The sequence below is a fragment of the Artemia franciscana genome, chromosome 21 (genome assembly GCF_032884065.1).
Source record: "Artemia franciscana chromosome 21, ASM3288406v1, whole genome shotgun sequence".
Classification (NCBI taxonomy): Eukaryota; Metazoa; Arthropoda; class Branchiopoda; order Anostraca; family Artemiidae; genus Artemia; species Artemia franciscana.
This window is the reverse complement of record NC_088883.1, coordinates 33,837,556-33,862,901: the sequence shown is the minus strand read 5'-3', so window position 1 is coordinate 33,862,901 and position 25,346 is coordinate 33,837,556. Positions and strand designations below refer to the sequence as shown.

Sequence of the window (25,346 nt, the reverse complement as noted above, 5' to 3'; positions counted from 1 at the left end):
ATTTCTCTTTGAGTGTCCGGTTTTTGTTTGTTTCCTTTTTTCTTTTTAGTTTTTTTTTTTGGTTTTTATCTTTTTTAGTTTTTTTCTTTTTTCTTTTTAGTTTTTTTTGTAGTTTTTACCTTTTTTAGTTTTTTTTATTTTTATTTTTTTTTAGTTTTCTTTTTCTCCTTTATTTTTCAGTTTTTTTCCTTTTTTTAGTTTTTTTTCTTTTTCAGTTTTTAGTTTTTTTTAGTCTTTTTTTAGTTTTTTTTATTAGTTTTTAGTTTTTTTTTCTTTTTAGCTTTTTTTTTGTAGTTTTTACCTTTTTTTTAGTTATTTTTTAGTTTTTTTTTTCTTTTTTAGTTTTTAGTTTTTTACCTTTTTTTAGTTTTTTTAGTTTTTTAGCTTTTTTAGTTTTTTTAGTATTTTCTTTTTAGTTATTTTTTGTAGTTTTTATATTTTTTAGTTTTTTTCCTTCTTTTGTATTAATGCTAAAGCCAAGGTTCGAACCTGGAACCTCTCGGACCTAAAAGCTGGAACATAACGCTTTACCAACTCAGCTACTTCGGCTTGAATACATTCGTTTTTAAATTGGTATATGATGAAATAATTCAGACGTCATATGCGGACAGACAGACAGACACACAAACAAATAACTTATTTTTATATATATAGATATAAGTATGACTCTGACTTCCACAAAGAATTATTCGTAAAATGTTTCGCAGAAATAGACTTGTATTATTTTACTACCTGTATCTAAGAAGCCCATTCCAGCTCCCATTAACGACATGGCAGTCATTAAGGCCCCAAAGTTCTTGCACCATGGAGTGGCACCGACTGCTATGGCTGTCCAAGTTAAGCTTGTGAACAGCAGAAGTCGCTGATCGAACCTGTCAAACAGAACACCACCTAAAACGAAGCAGAAAACGAAAAATATTAAAATGGTGTTAAACAGGGTACGAAAAAAAATTGAAATCTAAAAACTAAAAGGCTTTTAAAACAATTCATGGTTATGAGTATTAGATGAGGAGAAACATATGCATAAAAAGAGTATGTTTTTCAGAGTGAACCTAAATATGCAATTTTATAAATTTCAATTCACCCGTCAAAATTTATGACTGTAAGTTTGCATTATTTTAGAAAAAAGAGACACGCATGTCTATTAAGTCTTAACGAAAATTACGTCATTATATAGTGGGTACCTAAGAACGCACAAATTTAATTTTAACCTCACAAAATTCCATATTTTTTGGTGAAGGGATTCACATAAATTTGTTTGCTTCTTTTTGGATTTCAAAATTTTCGGAAGTCTCCCACTAAATCTTAGGGATGTAAGCAAACAAAGGGAGCTTTTTAAGGAGCGCAAACACGACACGAAAAAAGCTGAAATTGAAAGTGGCGTAAAATTCATTGATTGTACCACAAACATTCATACGTTGTATAATTTTAGTCAGAAAAAAGGTACAATTTATCCCAAAGCACCGACAACGCATGCCCTCATTATCTGTAAAACAGCAATCATTAGGGCTATTCGTACCGAACTGACGGTAATAAAATATTGAAAGAGGGCTCAAACAAAAATTATTGGTCTAGAATTATAAGCAATCGGACAGTATCGGAGGGCTGCTCTTTGCCTTGTGGGTGCAGACCCCGAATGTAAAAAAAAAATATATATATAGGAACATGAAAGTCAAAACAGTTATTACAATGAGAAAGATTAAAATATACAAAAATTATGTTTACCCCTAGGGTCAAGGTCCAAAGCTAAGAAATAATTTTTTTCATATATTAAAAAAATCATGATAAATTTTTTGAAGTAAAAACGTTTGTTACGGTTTTTTGTAAGCAAATATTTAACATAAATTACAGCTAAAGAAATATTTGCTTTTTGAATAGATTGGTATATAGTTTCCAGTTCTATACAAATGACTCATTTCAAACAAAGCTTATTATGTCTTATTAACACCAAAAAGATTAACAGCATATAATTTTGGGACCCAAAGACTTTCATCAATTTTTTAAATGAATTTAAGCAAAAGCTTTCCAAATAAGTATTTCAGAGAAAAATTAAGAGTGGCATTAAAGACTAAAACGGGCTGAGATAAAGCCAAATAACATGCCAAACTGAAGATGAACAGAATTTACTATGAAGGGATGAGTAAGGTAAAAGGTAAAGAATACGGCATTATACCTTACAGTCCCTACCGGCGGTGCTGATCTCCGTTTCTTGGCCCTTCAGCCAGGAAGTGCAATGGGAGGTTGGGGGCCAACCATCCTGTGCTTTCGCAAAACCTTCCTGTTTACCTTCCCCAGATTTCTCCAGGTACCCATTTAGAGCTGGGTCAACTCTGGCTGAGCTTACAGAGTCACGCTGCTGACCCCAGTCCCAAACTAAATAATTGGGTACACTAGGATTCGAACCCTCACCCTCTCAGACAAAAGATCCTGAAGCCAGCGCACCAATCCACTCAGCCAGGATGAGCGAAAGCTAAAAACGGAAAAAAAATTAAATGATTCAACTTAAAATAAAGATATCAATATGGATAAAATATATGAAAGCAAAAAAAGAAAAAAAGTCGAAAAAATTAGAATTTACCAAATATAGATCCCAAAAGGTATCCTGTGGATCTTGCAGCAAATATAGACGTAATTTGCGTAACAGAGACATCTACTTGCATTTGAAGATCTAATAAAGTGGGACCAGGAACCGCTATACAAAGACCCTAAAAGAAGAGCAGAAAACTGAAAAAAATAATAACCACACTAAGCATAAGGGATGTGTCTCAATAAACCACAGCCTCACACAATAAGCATTTAAATGAATTCACTCTGAATAAATTACACTTCACAATGATAAATCCCTTCATTTTTGTTTAGAATTTGCCGTCTATATGAAAAGTCCCTCCAGCATATCTATCTATTTTGTCAAATGAGCAATAATTCTAAATCTATCTTTTAATTTGTCTCGAAAAGGGCCTTATACTTGCTTCTAAAAATTGGCATGTAGCCATTGTCCGATATGAAAAAAAGAGTCTAGATGGGCATTGACTTTGGTAAAATTTTTTTAACCCTCCGAGCCTCCTGAATATTTTTCATAAATCATCTGTTGACTGAAATTAAGGACCCCTGGAGGTTGAAAGCCTTGAGCATAGGCAGGAGGAATTTCAAAACACATTTTGTATGGTGATAAGTTCACTGACTCCAAACTTTTAGAGAAAGATATGTCCGTTTGATAGCTGTGAAGTCAATATCAGATTATTAATTATATCGCATTAAACTGGTTGATTGCTTTGTATTAAACACATTGCAGTATACAAATTACAATAATAGTTTATATATCAGAGTTGAATAAGATTGTTCATAATAAAATAATTGTTCATTTTCCAGTGAAAAAACAAAATCTAAAACCACCTAGATAGGTTACAAATTTGGAAAAATTCGCTTAGGACATTAAAAATTTTGGAAAGACTTCTTTCATACCAATGACGTCACAACTACCCAGACGCTATTACCACAATTACCAGACGAAAAATCCCCTATATACCAATATCGTCAAAACTACCCAGACATAATTGCCACGATTACCAGACGAAACACTTATATCATACCAATCACGTCACAATTACCAAACAAAAAACCTCTTCACATACCAATGACGTCACAATTACCCAGACGCCCAATGGTTCTATTTTCTACAGCGAATAAAATAAATAAAGTTGTTATGCGAAAGATAAAAAACTATGTTTCTTTTCACCGAGAAATGATGGGTTCCCCCTCACTTCCAAATAATTGTAAAACCCTAGAATCTAAACAAGATAACTGATAAGCAGCATCAGAGAATATAAACCCCATCCAGACAGATTATGCACATGTTTCAAAACACCATTTTAGAAAACTATCTTATGAGACTACTTGGACCTTCACAAACAAGCAATCACAACAATCCAGCAATTGGAGGAAGTTCGAATCAAATAACGTGGGAAACGTATGAGAAAGGAAACCCAAGTTCCCTTCTGAAAAAAAAAAACAACCAGAGCCATCTAAGTTTGCCTAACAAAGTCGATAAAACGTGATAGTGAGCTTTCTGACATCGACATTGCGTATTGTCATTTCTCTAACTCCAGCTATTTTGACGATGCTACTTAAGATTATCTTACAATTTCCAAGCTAGGAAGATTTGAAGTTTTCAAGATTACACTATTTTCAACTTTACTGTCATGTTCGTCACGTTCTTCGTCATGAGCCAAATCAAAAATTTCGACCATCCCTTAGTTCTATAGCTATCTACCTTAGTTCTGCCCTAGGATGGATGATAGACTATGCATCAACAAATGAAACTGACATCATTTTTATACAATTCTGCCAAAGGCTTATGCCAGCTTTGCCTCCCACTCAAACTATCTGTCTTGGCTTTGTCTTCAATTGGCCAATGACAAACCAGATAGTCTGAGTTAGACACAAATAAGCATTGATTTTAGGCATAATCATTTTTCAGGATTGTATAAAAATGATGTCGTTTTCACTTGTTGGTAGATAGTCTATCATCCGCTTCCCTAGATTTTGAAAATGCCTTTTTTGGAAGTGTAACCATTAAAAAATAGATTTGTTTTTATATTTTCATACAAAAATGACAACAAAATTGTCACCCCTATATTTTGGAAAATACCTTCTACCCCTCCCCTCCCCCTAATTTTTTGTGAATTGACTCCACTTGGTCACTAATTCTATTCAGTGGGGTATAGCTCAAAGAGAATATACTGTCGGGCATTTTTTTTCATGGGGGGAGGACACAAAAACTTTGCAAGACATAAAAAAAAAATTTTAAATCTATTTTTGTCCCTTTTGCACGAGTCCGACAATTTTTTGATGGGAGAGGGGAGAGGGCCAAACTGGGTGTGTCCTGTCCTTGGATATGGCACTGTCTATATTGAATAGTTATAAAGAAAAAGATATAACAAATATAATAAATATCCCATAAAACATTCACTTTTGACCAAATTTTCTTTTCGTTGGGTTTAAATAAGATATTTCTACTAATGAGATTATCATTTTTCTTTCCGTTATTTTCCATACTTTAAAATCATTTAAAATAATATTTTTATAAATTACGAACTCAATGACACACGAAGATAAATTGGAGACTGATAAAATAACCGATTTTACAATAGAAGCTAACTAATATTGAAGTAACTAAAATACACATTATTAAGGCCATATGTGAAACAATCAGATGGAGAGGGGGGTTGCATTTAGGAGTGAATTAGTCATTATATTTGAAAAGAGCATACAAAAAGAAATCGAGAGGTATGTTCACCTTGTCCATATCTCAGATATGGAATCTCGTATGTGTTGACTGCGTGAGCTACTGACACTAATTAACAAAGTTCATAAATGTTAAAAATTAAGATACAGAAAATGTCAGTTGTATTCATTTTTTTTTCTCCTTTGCTTTAGATTAAGCAGAAGACAAAAGAATAAATTTTATTATAAGAAAATTAAAATGCCAAAGTTGACCATTTTACCAGTTGCGCGCACTTTTAGGTCCAAAGATGAAAAAAAGAAGAAAGGACAATCTACCTTCACTACTTAACTTAGGGTTTATCCTTAGTAGCTTAATATAAAATGTAAGTGAGTTATACATTTTCGATTATGCAACAAGGCTAATAAATTCTCAATTACCATTATATTCTTAAAAAGCATATCTCAATAAATCAAAGTTTGGTTAATATTTGAAGGGCAGGTCTGTGCAATATCTGCATGTCTGGCTAATTCCCCCCGCGAACAATTCCCCCCACAGACAAATACCTTTCGGAAAACTTTTCTCACATGCAAGGTCGTATCCAGGAGAGGATTAGCTTGAACCCCCCTGAAATGTTTGGGAAAACCCTAAAAGACACTACATGATTGCAATAAATAATTACGGAACGCTAGGTCCATTTATAATTATAACAGAAACATAATATCTCCCCTCCCTGTAATGTTTGTCCAACTCGTAAAGACGCAGCAAAAATGAATACAGACAATTTTTGACGCATTTTTTAACGTTTCTTTTTTGTACCCCCCCCTCTAAAAAATCCTTTTGCAACCCCCCTCCCAAAAAGAAAAAAATTCTGGATACGATCCTGCCCATATGTAAAATTGAGCTGTCAAAGAGAAACCATTTGAAAAGCATGAGGAAAGCAAGGGACTCTGGAATATTCTAACTATATTTCAGAATACAGGTAAAATAAATGGTGTAGAATATCCTGTTATTCTTACATTTTAATTCCTTCTTTTTCGTGTTTTTGGGGGCTGGAGGGTTAAGTTATAATAGCAGTTTAGGATAAAGCTTAAAGAAAATAAATTCCTTTTTATTTAAAACAAAGAAATTGTTTCATTTTAAATTTTCTTGGTTCTGAATCAGAGTTTGACTCAAAGTTCCAGAAATCAAACTAAATAAACCCATAGAAATGCTTCAGTGGATGCGTTGTACCAAGTGGATGCGTTCTCAATCGCAAGGGGTGAATTAAATAATATATTATAGATATCGGTCCCAGACAGTGCTTCAACTTTACGGCTCTCCTCCTAAAATAGCAATTTCGGGGCCTTTTTTTTCATTACAATTCTTAACGATCTTCTGGATATTTTAATTAGTGACAACTGTAGAAGGGCTACTCTGTGATGGCATTGCACAGAGATACAGACCGGGACTAAGATGTATGAGTAATTACTTCCCAGGGACTTGGTCTGGTACCAACACTTGTAATACATGACACAGGTTCAACCCATAAGATCATAATCGCGTCTACTAGACCACACGTCAGATGATTTCCCGTCTAAAGTACCATTAAGGGACATTTTTTCTATATATAATTTTATGTACAGATTATATATATATATATATATATATATATATATATATATATATATATATATATATGTTATATGTATTTTTTATAGGAATTTTATATATGAATTTTGTTTAGATTACGGGAGTCTAACTCGAAGTGTAGACCAAGCAAAGCAAGTATAGAAAGTTTTCAAAAAACACACCCAATTTTACATCGGGGAGGAATATTGAATTGGGAGGAGGAAATCAACCGCAAGGGGATTTCCCGGAAGAATTTCTGAAGGTGGAATTTTCCACGGGGAATTGGCCTAGAGCCATAAAAGACACTCCATGATTACAAAAAAAAAAAATTATAGAACACTAGGTCCATTTATAATTGTAACAGAAACATAATACCCCCCCCCCCCCCCAAAAAAAAATAAATAAAAAACTTCTACAAGGAGAGTAATTTTATAAAATAGAATTACCCCACCAAGTTGTTATTTCTTCACTGCTTCAATCGAATATTTGAGTTTACTTCTGGCGTTACTTCTTCCTTCTATAAAACTCAAAGAGCTTTTTTTTTTACTGTGATTTCTATTTTTTTTTACATTTCACCAGGTTTCTTTCAACGTTCCTTTCTTTTTTCATGGCTTTTTGCTTTATTCTGTATTCTCATTCCCTTTTTACTCTTGGAAGTTAACACAAATGAAACAGTTCGTGGTAACCAACTGTAAGTAAGAAGCAACCTGGCTCAATAGTAACCGAAACTAAAAAACGAAATTTCGACACCAATAGATATATAAAAAGGGCTGGTTATGTTGATTTAAAATATATTTCATTATAAGAGTTTCATTAAGGTTAGTCTTACGCACTAAAGGCTACAAGCCAAAGAAAATTTGCCTGATTTAAAAAAGGGGGAAACACCCCCTAAAAGTCGTAGAATCTCAATCCTACGATCAGATTCAGCGCATCAGAGAATCCTACTGTAGAGGTTTCAAGCTCCTATCTGCAAAAATGTAGAATTTTTTGTTTTTTGCCAGAAGAAAGATCACGGATGCGTGTTTATTGTCTCTTTTTCCCCCCAGAGGTGACTGTATCAATAAAATGGTCCTAGAACATCGATAAGGGGCTCATTAAAACGGAAATCAAAAGATTTAGGGTTCTTTTTAATTTACCAAAAAGAATGGAGGGCCACTAGGCCCCTCCCACGCCCCTTTTTTTCTCAAAATCGTCCGATCAAAATTTAGCCATTTTGTTAAGCATAATCAAAAAGCCGATTAACTCGACCTTTGAAGATATCATGACCCCCATCAGCCGCTTGGGGAAGGTCTTTAAGTTATAAAATTTACGTATAGTATCGTTTACGTATAGTATTTTTATTTGGAAGTAATAATACATTTTTCGGGAGGGGGGGAGGGAGGAATTTTCTGCTAGGGGGATTTTTTTCACGGGGGAATTTTCCATGCGAGGGAAGCTTTCAGAAGGTGAATTTTTGAGGGAAATTTACACTGGGAGAATTTGCCAGATTTTTTTTTTTACGAAATTCTTCTTATGCCTTGCTTTCCCTTTGCCGACTCAATTTATGCGAGGAGGAATTAATCGTAATTGTTAGGGGTAAAATTTCACCAGGATTGAATTATCTAGAGAATATAGCCGTGGGGAGGAGGGATTTTTCCGTGGAGGTAGAGCCAGATTTCCTGGCATTATTTAAAAAACCATCGGAAATTAAACCAAAACTCCTCCTCAACATATCGCTCATTGTGGTAAAGTTTGAATTTCGTCCCAATTCTTTAAAAACGACTCTTGAAACACAAGGTTCGATTAATTAGAACAATAGAAAGCTGTTAAAAAAAAAAACTAACGCCTACAGAGCAAGGTGTTGAGGAGGAGCAACCACCCTCATATACACAATAGTTTCTGTTAGTTTTAAGTTTTAATGTTGCTTCTTATTTTCAGTTGAAAAAAAAACAACTAGTTTTTCTTTATTAAATAGAAGTAGAAACATCCAGAGCTTTTGTGGGATGCTCTCATTTGAAATCAGAAAAAAAAGTGTTTTTGAAAGATTAGGGGGGAGCGGGCAAATTTACCATTTTTTATGAAGATACGAAAAAGAGCATCTTTCCGCAAAAAACCCTCCCCCTTTAAAAATGAAGTATTCAAATTTAGATGGGTGTGGGGGGGGGAGATAGGAGGGCAAAAGCACCCCTATTCCTTATTGTCATCACTAAATAATTGCATATCAGCAGGTCACTTTTAATTCAACACGGAAAAATCCAGCCAGTCAACTCAGATAACTTAGAAGGCTGAACAACCAGCGAACATATTAAACATTGTGTTTATCATCCATTATTGGAAAAGTTTAAAAATGAGAAAAGAATATCTACCCTCTATTTATTCATATTAAGCAAGATGACATTTCTAGAACAAAGATCAAACAGAGATCAAGAATCTCTAAATTCTTCGATAATCTTTTTGCTCCGAGTAACTCATTGGTACACAGTGCCCCACAAAATTATTCACAGCAGAGGAGGAGGCATAGAAAAATGAGCAATATAAAGACAAAAACGCACCAAAACGAAAAATGCGAGGCAAAGAGCAAGCGTACGAAGCAATCTATGAAACTTGGAGGACCAAGAAATTCTTGGGTGACGTCTCCTGGGAAGAGAATGTAAATGCCGATGGCCGAGTTTTCCATTTAGCAGTTCCGAGCCATCGTATACAATATCCTCTTCTGTTGTATCTGAACCTTCTCCAGGATCGATGCTAGTGGTTTCGTGGTAATGCTTCGGCATCTAGAACCTACAATAATACATGCTATTAAATGAATTGATTTTGAAGAAAAATATATTTGTAATTTTATGTGTATCCTTAATTCTACCTACAGTTATAGCCCGTGATTTATTTTCATATCTTGGTACGAATTAGTGATTCCATTGTGTCACAAATCGACCTCAATTAACAGAGTCCAGTAAAAAATAAGGTATAAAATTTTCGAAAAATTCAGTTAAGAACAAATTAATCGATCTTGAAGAAATACCCCATTTTTTCAAGAAAAAGAAGGAGAGAGTCTCGAATTGAAATTTTGCAATATTTTCTGAATTGAGAGATCATTCACAAAGCTCAAGTCGGAAGAGACTGAAAATGACACCAGAAATTGGAAAATCCCATTACTAAAGCACCCCATTTCCACCCAAGCAAGGCCAGAGTAGGAGGAAAATTAAAATCTTAATTTGTGCAGTATTTAGCGGTTTGAAAGATCTTTCCCTATTAATTTAAGCCTAAGGAGACTGAAAAAGACACTAGAAATTTGAAAAATCCTTCACTAAAGCATCCATTTCCACCCAAACACGTTCAGAGAAGGATGAAACATCAAAATCTTAATTTGTGCAGTATTTAGCGGCTTGAAAGGTCTTTCCCTATTAATTCATGCCTAGGGAGACCGGGAATGACACCAGAATTTGGAAAATTCCATCACTTATACTCCATCTTTCACTCTAGATGGAGTCAGAAGGGGGTAAATACACCATTTCTGCTATAATAATAATATAATACATAATTGAAAAAAATATAACTCTAAGGTCGTTTCCTATTAATTCAAGTCCGGGGAGAGCGAAAAAGACGACAGAATATTAAATTTAAAACAGAACTTCAATTACAACAGAAATTTAAATACGAGATTCTGACTCTTTTTCCCAGGAAAAGGGGTAAAATCCCCCTAAATTTTCGCCACTTGAAACCACTACGTAGCTATGTGAACCTGGCTGGTATATCTGATTAAAACAAAATAATCATTCTACAAAATTTACAAAAAAATCATGCGAATACCATTCTGAAAATGAATACTAGCGTTAAACTTTTAAATATACACATGGATAGAAAGAACTGCCGGGCAGAGACACGGATTTTCTAACTACTTTCGTTAAGATTCTATGACTTTTAACGGGTGTTTTCCCCTATTTTCTAAAATAAGGCAAATTTTCTCAGACTCACAACTTTTGATGGGTAAGACTAAACTTGATTAAACTTATATATTTAAAATCAGCATTAAAATACGATTCTTTTGATGTAACTGTTGGTATCAAAATCCTGTTTTTTAGAGTTTTGGTTACTATTAAGCTGGGTCGCTCCTTACTACAGTTCGTTATCACGAACTATTTGATTATTTAAAACAGAAGCGTTTGTATTAAGATACGTTTTTAATTGAACGACATGAAATCCGACTTTCTAAAATCCGGCGCGTCCTCTAAACTTACCATAATATGGCTACTCGAGGAAGAAATAAATTACCATTTTTAAATATTCTAGTATATCCGTCAGACGGCACATCCATTTAACTCACAATATAAGTATATCATTATTCTTTAGATATAAGGTATAACAAAAACGTACTATCTAAGGGTAGGTATAAAAGAAAAACGTATACCCTCTTGTAAGGATGGATATCTACTATTTGTCTAATAATATGCTCGCCTGGTGGCAGGTATTCTCAGCATAACACCGAGTGATTTTTTTTTTTTTTTACAGAAAAGTGACTGGCTGAAAGTTACGGACACTCATCATTTATATAATCTAAAACTATGCTCACAAATAGAACTGTTTTTAGTCCCTTCAAGTACCGAATAGAACTCGTTTCTTCAGACTGTGGCAACTTCTTCCGACAATTACACTGGAAGTATGTTTAGAAAGTTAAACTGGCACGTCACAAAAAGTGTTTTCAGTAATGAATTACTGAAAAATTACCCAAAAGCAGATTATTGAGTTTTTCTTATTTTTTATACTTTTTTTAGTGCAAAAATCAATATATGCATATCCATCAGTAAACCCCGCGTCTGTAACAGAACCAGTCAATTATTGTAACATTCTATGATTCATCAACGATTACATTGTCGCATTTCAAGTCTTTGTACGCAAGGCCTGCATCTTCCATTCTCTAGACTGCAGTTACTATTTTGTCTGAAAACACAGGCAGATATAGATTCATCTAGACATCCATACTCTTCAATGCACTTTGAATTCTTATCATATTCCGTAATTATCCAATATCCCTCTGTCCACATAATAGTCATGTATTTTTAGGTATCCATCGATAACCTTGACTTTATCTAAGAAGTAAATTTCCTCTGACACAAATTTAAGTTTCTCTAACTTTCTGAGGTAAGGGTATATGACTCTGATATATTTTTAAGCAACTTTTTTAGTTAAATCACCTTTCTACTACTAGAAATTTTCCTTCCCCACCTTCACCTAGAACTATATCATTTAAAAGATACTTATTATGATACTTACTACCGACTTTTTTTGGTGTGACACACTGTTGATAAACATGCCTTAACTATTCACAGGCTTATACTAAGAAGGTTATTGGAAGTCTATATATATATCTTCTATATATATAAAAATAAGTTGTCTGTGTGTGGATCTGTGGATCTGTGGATCAGGTGTGACGTCGTGTTTGTCCGCATATGACGTCTGAATTATTTCACACTAATACAAAAGAAGAAAAAAACTAAAAAAGGTAAAAACTACAAAAAAAACTAAAAAGAAAAAAAACTAAAAAAGCTAAAAAACTAAAAAAAACTAAAAAAAGGTAAAAATCTAATAACTAAAAAAAAACTGAAAAAAATAAAAAAAGGCAAAAACTACAAAAAAAATAAAAACTAATAAAAAAACTAAAAAAGCTAAAAAACTAAAAAAACTAAAAAAAACTAAAAAAAGGTAAAAAACTAAAAAAAACTAAAAACTAAAAAAGAAAAAAACTAAAAAAAAGGAAAAAACTGAAAAATAAAAGAGAAAAAGAAAACTAAAAAAATATGAATAAATATATATAAAAATAAGTTGTTTGTGGGTTATGTCTGTCTGTCTGTCTGTCGAGTGACGTCGTGTTTGTCCGCATATGACGTCTGAATTATTTCACACTAATACAAAAGAAGAAAAAAAACTAAAAAAGGTAAAAACTACAAAAAAAACTAAAAAGAAAAAAAAACTAAAAAAGCTAAAAAACTAAAAAAAACTAAAAAAAGGTAAAAAACTAAAAACTAAAAAAAACTGAAAAAACTAAAAAAAGGCAAAAACTAAAAAAAAAACTAAAAACTAATAAAAAAACTAAAAAAGCTAAAAAACTAAAAAAACTAAAAAAACTAAAAAAAGGTAAAAAACAAAAAAAAAACTAAAAACTAAAAAAGAAAAAAACTAAAAAAAAGGAAAAAACTGAAAAATAAGAGAAAAAGAAAACTAAAAAAATATTAATAAATATAAAAAATATAAATATAAATATAATATAAATTAGCAATCAACAAAGCACCGAGGCACAAATGACGACCGGGACACAGGGAATATAAATGACGACCGGGACACAGGGACATAACTACAAAGGGGACGCCGGGGTGCACAGGGGGATATATAAATGACGATGGCGACTCAGGGAATGGTCGATTAGCAATCACCATCAACAAAGCTCAAGGGCAATCATTAGAATCATGAGGTATAGATCTGAATACGGATTGTTTTCCCATGGACCATTATATGTTGCATGTTCAAGAGTCGGTAAACCTGACAATCTATTTATATGCACAGACAATGGGACAGCAAAGAATGTTGTATATTCGCAAGTTTTACGTAGTTAAAAACATATATATATATATATATATATATATATATATATATATATATATATATATATATATATATATATATATATATATATATATATATATATATATCTATATTCACAGGTGGGACATAGGGACACAACTACAATGGCGCGTAACTAATATGGCGCGTAACGACTTACGCGCGCGGGGGGGGCTTGGGGGGGCGCGAAGCGCCCCCACCAACTAGGTGTTGGGGTGGCGCGAAGCGCCACCCCAACAGCTAGTATATATATATATATATATATATATATATATATATATATATATATATATATATATATATATACATATATATTTATATATATATATATATATATATATATATATATATATATATATATATATATATATATATATATATATATATATATATATATATATATATATATATATAGTACTGGGAGCCCGGCGGCTTCGCCATCCGGCCCCAGAGAGGCAGGCTTCTATATATGGGTTTTAAATTCTCATTGTCGCTTGTCTTCAAACTGAAGACAATGTGAGCCTCTTCTTGATGTCTTGGTGCGACAGGCTTGTATATATTGATTCTTTTTGTCGCTTTTTTTCTAACCACAGACAGTTTGAGCCTCTTCTTGACATTATGGCGTCACCACAAGTTCGATACAACCACTCTGGGAAAAATGCGCACTTTACCTTAAAGTCGTGACCTATTTAGATCGTTTTTGTGGCCAGAAATGTCAAAGGTGCCAGTTTTAAGAAAACGAATATGTAGCCAATTTCGAAGCCGGGGCCGGCAAGGCTACGTGGCAGGCTTGTATAAACTGATTCTTTTTGTCACTTATCTTCTAACCGAAGACAGTGTGAGTCCCTTCTTGATGTCATGGCGGCAAAATTGGTTCGATAGAACCTTCAAATGAGTCGCCTTTGTTTATAAGAAAATTACGATTTAGATAAATTAAAATTTTGTTAATAAATGAAAAATTAGTTTACATTTTGTCTGAACACTTGTCGGAGACAGGTGGGTGGGGCTAATCAAGATTTTGCCCCAGGCACAAAAGAGGCAAGAACTACCACTGTTTTGACTAATTGAAAATTGGAATCGCTTTGGTCTATTTGAAATTCTTTACCTTCATTTTAGTTTGTTTTTTGTCTTCTTGATTTATTTTCATTCCTTCAAAATTTTCAATGGTAAAATGCATTTTTCAAAATCTACGGGAGGGGGGGGGGGCTCAATTTTTCTCCTTCAATGAAAATGCCAAAATGGTATTTCTTTAATGAAGATGCCGAAAACATCTCCCAAATGGAGCTTGTATCCGGATAGAGAGAAACATCAAGGGAAACCAAATTTCAATTATCAGTTAATTGAATAAGTTAATATACTGTATTATAAAATATTACAGTATATTAATAATTAATTAATTATTCGATAATAATTAACATACTAATACTACTACTAACCACTCATCGCAGCACCAAGCCGCCTGATGCCAACATCTCTACGCACACTCATCCATCCCAATCTATTCAAAGCTCTTTACACCTTCACAAGAATTTCCCATTTCCCTTAAATCTTCCTTTAGATCTTTTTTGGTCAACACAGCTATGCATGCTCCTCCTCCATCCCAATCTATTCAAAGCCTCCTTTTTTAAACCCTACCAGGAATTTCTCATTTCCCATGGATCTTTCTTTATGGCATCCACCAACCCAACCGCGGACGGCCTGCTTTCCATTTAGTTCTAGACAGTTGGCCGAAAAGGACAATTTTTGGCAATCTGTCATCCTTCACCCGCAGAACGTGCCCTAGCCACTTTAAACTTTCCTCTCATTATGGCCCTAGAAAGCGGGATCGAACCACACTTTCCGTAAAGCCTACTGTTTAAAATACGGTCAGTCAGCCGAGCAGCCTACCCAGAACAATCCGTATCCAATTTCTCTGGGAAAACATCTAGCAAATCTTCATCCGCCTTTCAGAGTGCCCATGCTTCAGAACCATATTCGACCACTGTCATCACTGTAGCTTCCATTATTCTAATCTTGGTTTGCAGACTTATCTTCCTATTCTTCCAGACCTTTTAAAACTGTGGAAAAACACCTTGAGCCTTGGCTATCCTACTTTTAACATCTTCACTGCTCCCACCGTCGTTTCTAATAATACTACCAAGGTAAGTGTAGCTATCCTCCTGATCAACCTGTTCGTTACCCAACGTAACCTTTCATCTTCACTTATTCCTAACCTTAGCGACTTAGTCTTTTGAACATTAATTTTCAAATCTATTCTAGCACCCTGAACTCGCAAAACCTCTAAAAGCCCGTTCATTTTGCTCAAAACTTCATCTGGAATGCTTAAATCATCAGCAAAATCTAAGTCCAAGAAATATTTTCCTTCCCACTTGATTCCGTGTTCTGCCATTGCCTTTCCTGTGTTCGTTAAGACTAATTCCATCAAAATGATCCATATAAAGGGGAATAGAACCCAACCCTGCTTGACTACTGATTTAATATGAAACCAGCTGCTAACCTCATTTCCTATCTTAACCGCAGCAGTGTTATTCTCGTACATAGTACTAATCACTTTAATGTATTTGTCTGGTATACTATACAAGGATAATACCTTAGCTAAAGCTCTTCAACCAACAGAATCGAACGCTTGCTCATAATCTATAAAACTGAGGACTAAAGATGTTTGACAACTAAGGCACTTCTCTATTATCAACACAAGAGTGAAAATTTCTAATAACCACACTGTTTTTCTCTTATAACTTTGTCTACAGCATCTCTCAGTCTACAAAGTATCATAGTACTAAGTAATTTGCTACCTACAGAGACCAGGCTAATGTCTCGATAATTACCATAGTCACTTTTATCACCTTTCTTATACAGTGGTTTAACTACGGTTTTCTAAAATCAGCAGGTACTTCCCCTTTCTTCTAACTTATTTCTAACCACATAGCCACCACATTTAAGAGAGTCATTTATCACAATATCGGCACGAGGGCCATAATATCCTTTAATCCTTTTAGTACTGTCGCTTATTCTTCCTCACAAAACATATCTTCCTTCACATCCAAGGTATCACAAACTTTTTGATTTTCCTCTATATCTTTTCCTACAACTCTATCTCGGTTTGGCAAATTCTCAGAATGTTCTGTCCATCTCCCTTTAACTCTTTTCTTATCACTAACTATGGCCCGTTCGTATCTTTAATTGGGACAAGTCCTAATTGACTACTCCCTTTCAATTTATTAATATGCCAATAGCCTATAATATTTTGCTATTGTGCGGTCCAGTCGCATATTCCAGATGCTCGGTAAGTTTATCCATGGCCTCCACTTCACACCTACTTAGTTAATATTCTAATGCTTTCTCCACTTTCTTTGCATTCCTCTTGTTTTCACATGATCTATCACTCAGATAATTCCTGTGCAGGCCCCTTCTCATTTCTATTAAACATAAAGCTTTCTCACAAATATTCCTGGCTAAGTTTCTAACGTTTTTTCCTAAGACAACATCGGCAACTTCACAAATTATATTCCTCAAATTATTTCATACATCTTCAAGATTGTCAAATTTTAAACTGTCCAGTTTATAATTGTTCCCGGAAAGTTTCTCTCAAATTCTCATCCTGGAGTCTACCAATATCATAACTGCCCAGGAGGTAGGAACCCTTCCGAAATTTCAGCTTTAAATTAAACTTAGATACTACTAGGCGGTGATTTATGCTTTTAACCTCAATAACATCACTCCTGAATACCCTAGCATCTGGTATTGATCCTACGATGCCAGTAGCCTATTCGGTTTACAATCACATAAATCAATAAAGAGTTGCTGTTTTACTATCACCCGAATACCACGTTAACTTGTGGGCCATTTTACGACCAAATACTGTATTGGTTATAACAAGATTGTAGCAACTGCAGCAATCTATGAAATGAGCGATCACTATTCTATTACTAATTCCTTCCCAGTCAAAACAAGACTTACCAGAGTCTTTATTCATCATGAGCCCTACTCCCTCTCTATATACCCCATCCTTTCTGCCCGATAAATAAATTCTATATTACCGAATTTGATGCTTCTTTTCCCTGGGATATGACCTTCCGAAACTCCTAATAAGTCCAATTTCGAATCGCCAGGATGGACCAGTCAAAATGTCGATACAATACTTACTTTTTAAAGTCATTACATTCTTAGTTCCAATGTCCATATTCTGTAAAACATTGACATTGTTTTTACCTCAGGAAAAGCAATGGTCCTCGATACCAGTGCAAACGGGGACCAACACATCTTCTCAGGTCTAAGCTGAAGCGCTTAGGCCGGCTTATAACCAAACAGCAAGAAGTCTCCAGGACTTTCAGAATGAATGGAGGCATTATGCAACCCTGAGCCCATCTTGGTCACAACATGGCTTTCAGCACTTGGGGATGCTCTTCTATCAACAAGAATTGAAATCCTGCACAGACAATCTCAAGGCTATTACCTCCGAATCATTACATATGTATGCCTACAAATATTATGCTACTACGGGTAGGCAATCCATGGTAGATAAATTAGCTAGGAAGAGGTTTTTCAGCCCGAAAGCAACTGCCAAAACAAACCGAGCCCAGAAGAATTATCCATTAATCAGTACCCCGTACGAATGTTGAGTCGTTTATTAATCAAATAAACAATTATACATTAAAAAATGATAGTGATTAAAAATAATTATTAAGATAAAAAATTAGTACGTAAATATATAATAAATTAATAGAAAATAATAAACTATTATTACTTATAGGACCGTACCTCTTTTTGCAATACATCCCACGGTGTGACATAAATCTTGAAACCGGACAAAACTCCTTCAGTTCCAGAAAACTTTCTCTCAAATTCTCATCCTGGAGTCTACCAACATCATAACTGCCTGGGAGGTAGTTACCCTTCCAAAATCTCAGCTTTAAATTAACCTTAGAAACTACTAGGCGGTGATTTATGCTTTTAACATCAAAACATCACTCCTAAATACCCTAGTATCTGGAATTGATCCTTCCTTGCCAGTCTTCTGTATACAATCACATAATCAATAAGGTTTGCTGTTTTACTATCGCGTGAATACCACGTTAACTGCTGGGTCATTTTATGACCAAATATTGTATTGGTTATAATTGGATTATTATGCCTACAAAATTGCAGCAATCTTTAGCCATTACTGTTTTTTTTTTTCCCTAACCAAATTTACATAGGCTAGTGTACCATCTATCCCGATTTCTACCGACCTGGGCGAAAAAAATCTCCTAATAAAACACCATATTTCTACCTGGGACCCTGTCTATTGTTCCTGTAGCTATAAGTAAAATTCATAAGAGTAACCATATCTCCATTAGTTGGTTCTACAGGGGCATATACTGCTAGAACTGATCCCCTGCACTTTTTAGTTATCAAAGTAAGTCTAAGTTTCATGGGCAACGTGAGGCGTTGCGGCAACCTTTGTTCAGCTTCGCCGAGTAAAGTGTTGCGAGAGCACCACTTTGGTTTTGTTTCCTCGCTCCGATTAAACGCTAAAGTTGTTAATCTGTAAAGATCTTAAAATAAATACTAGATACACCAACTCGCGAAAGTTACAAACCCCTCATTGCAACTAGGAAAAGTTAAAAACCCCTCATCGCTGAAGATGATTGTAGCCTAACAGCCGATTATACTTACAAGTCCCCTACATGTCTTACCGCTGGAACCAAATTGGCCTTACCATCAAATACATAGAAAACAAATAATAGATACACCAACTAGCAAAAGTTGTGAACCCCTCATTGCCAAAAATGATTATGAGCTAACAGCCGACTGTTGCTTAACGCTCTCCTGTATGTCTCACAATTGGTACCGGCCTATTTTTTATTTCAATGTGTACCTTGCTACTGAAGTTATCAACCCCTTTTAACTTTCAAACTAGTATATCTAATGGAGGAATTTTTTCTACCAAAAAATGGAAGTCATATACTTTGATCAGCTCATCAAGAGCTATTGACTGCCGTCGAAAAAAAAAATCTATGGGTCTTAGTTCAAAAGTTGCCTTTTTGCCGTGGGCCAAGTTTCTAACGTCATCACTTAGAAAGGAGCAAAGGATAAACTCTAATTTCTTTAGCAATGAGAGAACTTTTAAAGTTTAAGAGGCACATCTAATACCGTTTATCTACCATAATCCCAAGTGCAAATACCGAATAATAAACTCAGATGAAATCACGAACAGAAATGAGTGGAAACAAGATTTTTAGCCCCAGACAAGAATTGTACGAGGCTTTCCAAAATGCGAAGTCATATTCATCAATCTGGCCTAAGGTCCACACTTTCCATAAAAACCGCTGAGGTTAGACCTTTACCATTTTCTAGGAGTAAGCTGAAATCGGGGTGCTAGGAAAAAAACACGAAAAAACCAAAGTGTTGCTCTTGGAATGAGCGATCACTGTTATATCATTATTTCCTTTCCAGCCTAAAAAAGACTTAGCAGAATCTTTATTCATCATGAGCCCTACTTTCTGTCTATGTACCCCACCCTTCCTGCCCCTAGAATATGAGTTCCTGAAACTCCTAATAAGTTCAGTCGAATCGCCGGGATGGGTCAGTCAAAATGTCCATACGATAGTAACTTTTTAACGTCGTTACATTCCAAGTTCCAATTTTCATATTCTTTAAAACATTGAAATAATTTTTGGCTCAGAAAAGCAATGGTCCCAGATACCTGTGCAGGACGAGGAGCAACAAATCTTCTCAAATCTACACCAAAGCGCTTAGGCCGGCTTAGAATCGGACAGCAAGAAGTTCCAGGACCTCCGGAATGAATGGAGGCTTTGTGCAACCCCGGGCCCGTCTTGGTCACAACATGGCTTTCAGCACTTGTCGATGCTCTTCTATCAACAAGAGTCGAAATCCTCCACAGACAATCTCAAGGCGATTACCTCCAACTCATTATATATTCATGCCTACAAATATTATGCTACTACGAGGAGCCAATCCATAGTGATAAATTAGCTAGCGAGGGGTTTTTCGGCCCGAAAGCACCTGCCAAAATAAGCCAAGCCCAGAAGAATTATCCATTAATCAGAATCCCGTGCGAATGTTGTGTCGTTTATTAATCAAATAAATAATTATAGGCTAACAAGTTATAATGATTAAAAATAATTATTATAATAGAAAAGTAATACCGAAATATATAACAAATTCAAAGAAAATAATAAATTAATTATTATTACTGATAGAACCGCACCTCTTCTTGCAATTAAATAAAAAAATTAAGTTTTTTTTAACTGAAAGTAAGGAGCGACATTAAAACTTAAATCGCACAGAAATTACTTCGTATATGAAAGAGGCTGCTTCCTCATCAGCGCCCCGTTCTTTACGCTAAAGTTTGACTCTTTCTCTCAATTCTTCTTTTTAAAACAGTAAAAAACTATAGCGTAAAGAGCGGGGCGTTGATGAGGACGCAGCCTCTTTCATACACGAAGTAATTTCTGTGCGTTTTAATGTCGCTCCTTACTTTCAGTTAAAAAAAACTTGTTTTTTTATTATTTAATTTCTGAACGTTTTTGAATCAATGCATGTTTTGATTTTGGCTCTCCGCAGAGGAATAATCAAAACGAAATTTGCATTTTTTTTTTTTTTTGGCTAAATGGCTTTCTCATAATTTTGATCGAATGATTTTGAGAAAAAAAGAGCGGGGGACGAAGCCTAGTTGCCCTCCGATTTTTGTTTAATTAAAAAGGCAACTAGAACTTTTAATTTTTTACGAATCTTTTTATTGGTAAAAGATTTACGTAACTTATAAATTAGCTTACGTAAAGAATCTTTGTATTCTCATGTTTTTATTACATATATGAGGGGATTCGCCCCATCGTCAGTACCTCGCTCTTTACACTAAAGCTTAAATTTTATCCCAATTCATTAAGAATGACCCCTGAATCACAAAAGCCGTAGAATAAATAGTTGAAATTACTAAAAATACTTTAGCGTAAAGAGCGAGGTATTAGAAGGAGGTGAGCCCCTCATATGGGTAATAATTTCTGTTTGTTTTAAGTTTTATTGCTGTTCCTTACTTCCAGCTGAAAAAGCTTTTTCACATTTATTTTTTAATTGTTTTTTTTTTAAATAATGCTAGTAAATCCTGCTCTCCCTTCATAGAAATTTTCTTCTCCCATGACAAATTCTCGATGGAAAGTTCCCCCAGCATATCCCCCTCTTCTCAACCCCTCCCCAACCAAAAAAATCCTCCTGAAAACGCCTGTATACTTCCCAATAACCATTACTATATGTAAGCACAGGTCAAAGTTTGTAACTTATTGCCCCTCCCACGGGGACTGTGGGGGAGTAAGTCGTCTCCAAAGACATAGTTATAAGGTTTTTCGACTACGCTGAATAAAATGGCTATCTCAGAATTTTGATCCGTTAACTTTGAGAAAATAATTAGCGTGGGAGGGGGCCTAGGTGCCCTCCAATTTTTTTGGTCACTTAAAAAGGGCACAAGAACTTTTCATTTCCGTTATAATGAGCCCTCTTGCAACATTCTAGGACAACTGGGTCGATACGATCACCCCTGGGAAAAAAAAACAAAAAAATAAACACACATCCGTGATCTGCCTTCTGGCAAAAAATGCAAAATTCCACATTTTTGTAGATAGGAGCTCGAAACTTCTACAGTAGGGTTCTCTGATACGCTGAATCTGATGGTGCGATTTTCGTTAAGATTCTATGACTTTTAGGGGGTGTTTCCCCCTATTTTCTAAAATTACGCACATTTTCTCAGGCTCGTAACTTTTGATGGGTAAGACTGAACTTGATGAAAGTTATATATTTAAAACCAGCACTAAAATGCGATTCTTTTGATGTAGCTATTGGTATCAAAATTCCATTTTTTTAAGTTTTGGTTAGTATTGAGCCGGGTCGCTCCTTACTACAGTTCGTTACCACGAACTGTTTGATACAGCCAGAGTTTTGACATAAATCTTGAAACTGGACAAAACTCCTTCAGCCATTAAGATATCAGTATACCTTGAAATAGCCAACATCATAGACTATATAATTTGCATTATGTCAAATCTTCATACATTTGTGAAATTTACATATACTTCCCTTCCTCAAAGGAATTTTAGGAAAAACATGTTGTTCACCAACTTACCTACATGTTCACCCACATAAGACTTACAGAGACAGTAACACACGGAGTTTTCCAGCTCTATACCTCCATTGAAAGATCCATTTAAACTATTTAATCCGTACTTTCTATATTTCTGGCATTTAACATTTTTCCTTAAATTACTTTCTCCTCCTAATTTACATCTCTTTTCATTTGTTCATTTATCCATATACGAAAATTGAAATATTTTGGAAAATATAAGAAGAATAAAGTAGTAAATAATTAAAGCTTTCACATCTGATATAAACTAACATTAAAAACAGAAAATACAAATAAAAGTAACGGTAACATTTCATTAAAAGAAAGTGCATATCAAGACTTGGTTACATTTACCCTGGCGGCTTCCAAGGATAGGTCCTTTTGAGCTCATGTTTCCATGAATCTCGAGATGTTTTTGATTGTTCCCAAGGTTTACGACGTTAATCATATAATTCTCTTCTGTTTTTGCAATCATGTTTTTCGATTTTTTCTACTATTTGCTTATTTATTATACAAGCTGTCGCTATAATTCATCTTCCTCTTCCTCTTCATATACAGGTAGGGCTTAGAATGTAATGTTAATATACTCGGAAAAAGAATCATTGTAATGGACAGCCTGTGGTAAAATGAGGCAATTAAATTGTAAAGATTATAGAAAACAAGAGCTAAGAGCTCTTATGGCACTTGTGACGAGACAAGAAGAGCTAAAAGTCAAGAGCTCATATGGTATGAGCTCTAACACAGTTCTAAGAATCAATCGATTGATTTAAAAGGAAAATCAGAGGCTTAATGCCGGTCAGGATTTAAAATAAGAATTCTGAGTCACGATGCCCTTCTAAATGTCAAAATTCATTCAGATCCGATCACCCACTTGTAAGTTACAAAAACCTAATTTTCCTCTCCCTTTAGCCTCCCAGATGGTCAAATCTGGGAAAGACTTTATCAAGTCAATTTGTGCAGCTCCCTGACACGCCTACCAATTTTTATCGTCCTAGCACGTCCAGAAGAAGCCAAACTTGCCAAATCCAGTACGGTTACGTCAATCACGTATTAAGGACATTTTCTCATCCTATCCACCAAGCTTCATCCCGATTCCTCCACTCCAAGTGTTTTCCGAGATTTCCCCCTCCAACTCCCCCAATGTCAAAAGATCTGGTCGGAATTTGAAGTAAGAGCTCTGAGACATGAATTCCTTCTAAAATATCAAATTTCATTAAGATCTGGTCACCCTTTCGTAAGGTACAAATACCTCAATTTTCAAAATTCCCCCCCCCCCCCAACTCCACCAAAGAGAGCAGACCCGGTCCGGTTATGTCAGTCACGTATCCTAGACAGGTTTTTATTCCTCCCATTCAGTTTCATCCTGATCTCTCCGCTTTAAGTATTTTCTACGATTTCCAGCCCCCCCCCAATGACGCTGGATCCGGTTGCTATTTAAAATCACAGATCTGGGTTACGAGGTCCTTCTAAATATGAAGTTTCATGAAGATCCAATCACTCCTTCGTAAGTTAAAATACGTCATTTTTTCTAATTTTTGAGAGTTACCCCCCCCCCCCAATAGAGCGGATCCGTTTCAATTATGTAAATCACGTATCTAATATTTCTGCTTATTTTTCCCACCAAGTTTCGTCCCGATCCCTCCAATCTAATCATTTTCCATGATTTTAGGTTCGCCCACCCCAAACTCCCCCCATTGCCACCAGATCCGGTCGGGATTTAAAATACGAGCTTTGAGACACGATATCCTTCTAAATATCAAATTTCATTGAGATCCGATCACCCGTTCGTAAGTTAAAAATACCTCATTTTTTCTAATTTTTCAGAATTACCCCCTCTCCCAACTAACCCAAAGAGAGCGGATCCGTTCTGGTTATGTTAATCATGCATCTAGGACTTGTGCTTATTTTTACCACCCAGTTTCATCCCAATCCCTCCACTCTAAGTGTTTTCCAAGATTTTAGGATTCCCCCCCCCCCCCAATGTCACCAGATCCGGTCGGGATTTAAAATAAGACCTCTGAGACATAATATCCTTCTAAATATCAAATTTCATTGAGATCTGATCACCCGTTCGTAAGTACCTCATTTTTTCCAGAATTAACCCCCCCCCCCCAACTACCCCAAAGAGAGCGGATCCGTTCCGATTATGTCAATCATTTATCTAGGACTTGTCCTTATTTTCCCCACCAAGTTCCATCCCGATCCCTCCACTCTAAGCGTTTTCCAAGATTTAGGTTTCTCCTCCCCCCCCCACCCCCCCCCCCCCCAATGTCACCAGATCCGGTCGGGATTTAAAATAACAGCTCTGAGACAAGACATCCTTCCAAACATCAAATTTCATTAAGATCTGATCAACCGTTCGTAATTTAAAAATACTTCAATTTTTCTATTTTTTCCAAACTAACGGGGCCCCCACTCCCTCCCCCAGATGGTCAAATCGGGAAAACGACTATTTCTAATTTAATCTGGTCCGGTCCCTGATATGCCTGCCGAATTTCGTCGTCCTAGCTTACCTGGAATGCCTAAAGTAGCAAAATCAGGACCGACAGACCAACAGACCGACAGAATTTGCGACTGCTATATGTCACTTGGTTAATACCAAGTGCCATAAAAACACTTCCATTTGTTTAGTAAAAGCCACACTGCAAAAGCTTCGCATTAAACTTAAAAGTCGATCTAAAATTCAATATATTTATTATCGAGGTATGCATAAAATACGTCACGTTCTAAATACACAACATACCAAAATCATGGAATTTAAGCAAAATCGCATCACCAGCAAAAAATTCTAAATATACTGAAAACAAA

The 25,346-nt window shown here is 35.2% G+C and overlaps 1 protein-coding gene across 1 annotated transcript in view; it reads right to left on the bottom strand.

Annotated features, from left to right (window-relative positions):
• Window positions 1-25,346, bottom strand: part of LOC136040970 (uncharacterized) — a 53,315-nt gene that overhangs the window by 10,727 nt on the left and 17,242 nt on the right. The window contains exons 2-4 of the mRNA XM_065725441.1: window positions 9,364-9,592; window positions 2,579-2,705; window positions 733-891 (exon numbers count right to left, since the gene is read on the bottom strand). Of these exons, the coding sequence (XP_065581513.1) occupies window positions 733-891; window positions 2,579-2,705; window positions 9,364-9,585 (508 nt within the window). The 5' untranslated portion in view covers window positions 9,586-9,592. The remainder of the gene's footprint in view (window positions 1-732; window positions 892-2,578; window positions 2,706-9,363; window positions 9,593-25,346) is intronic.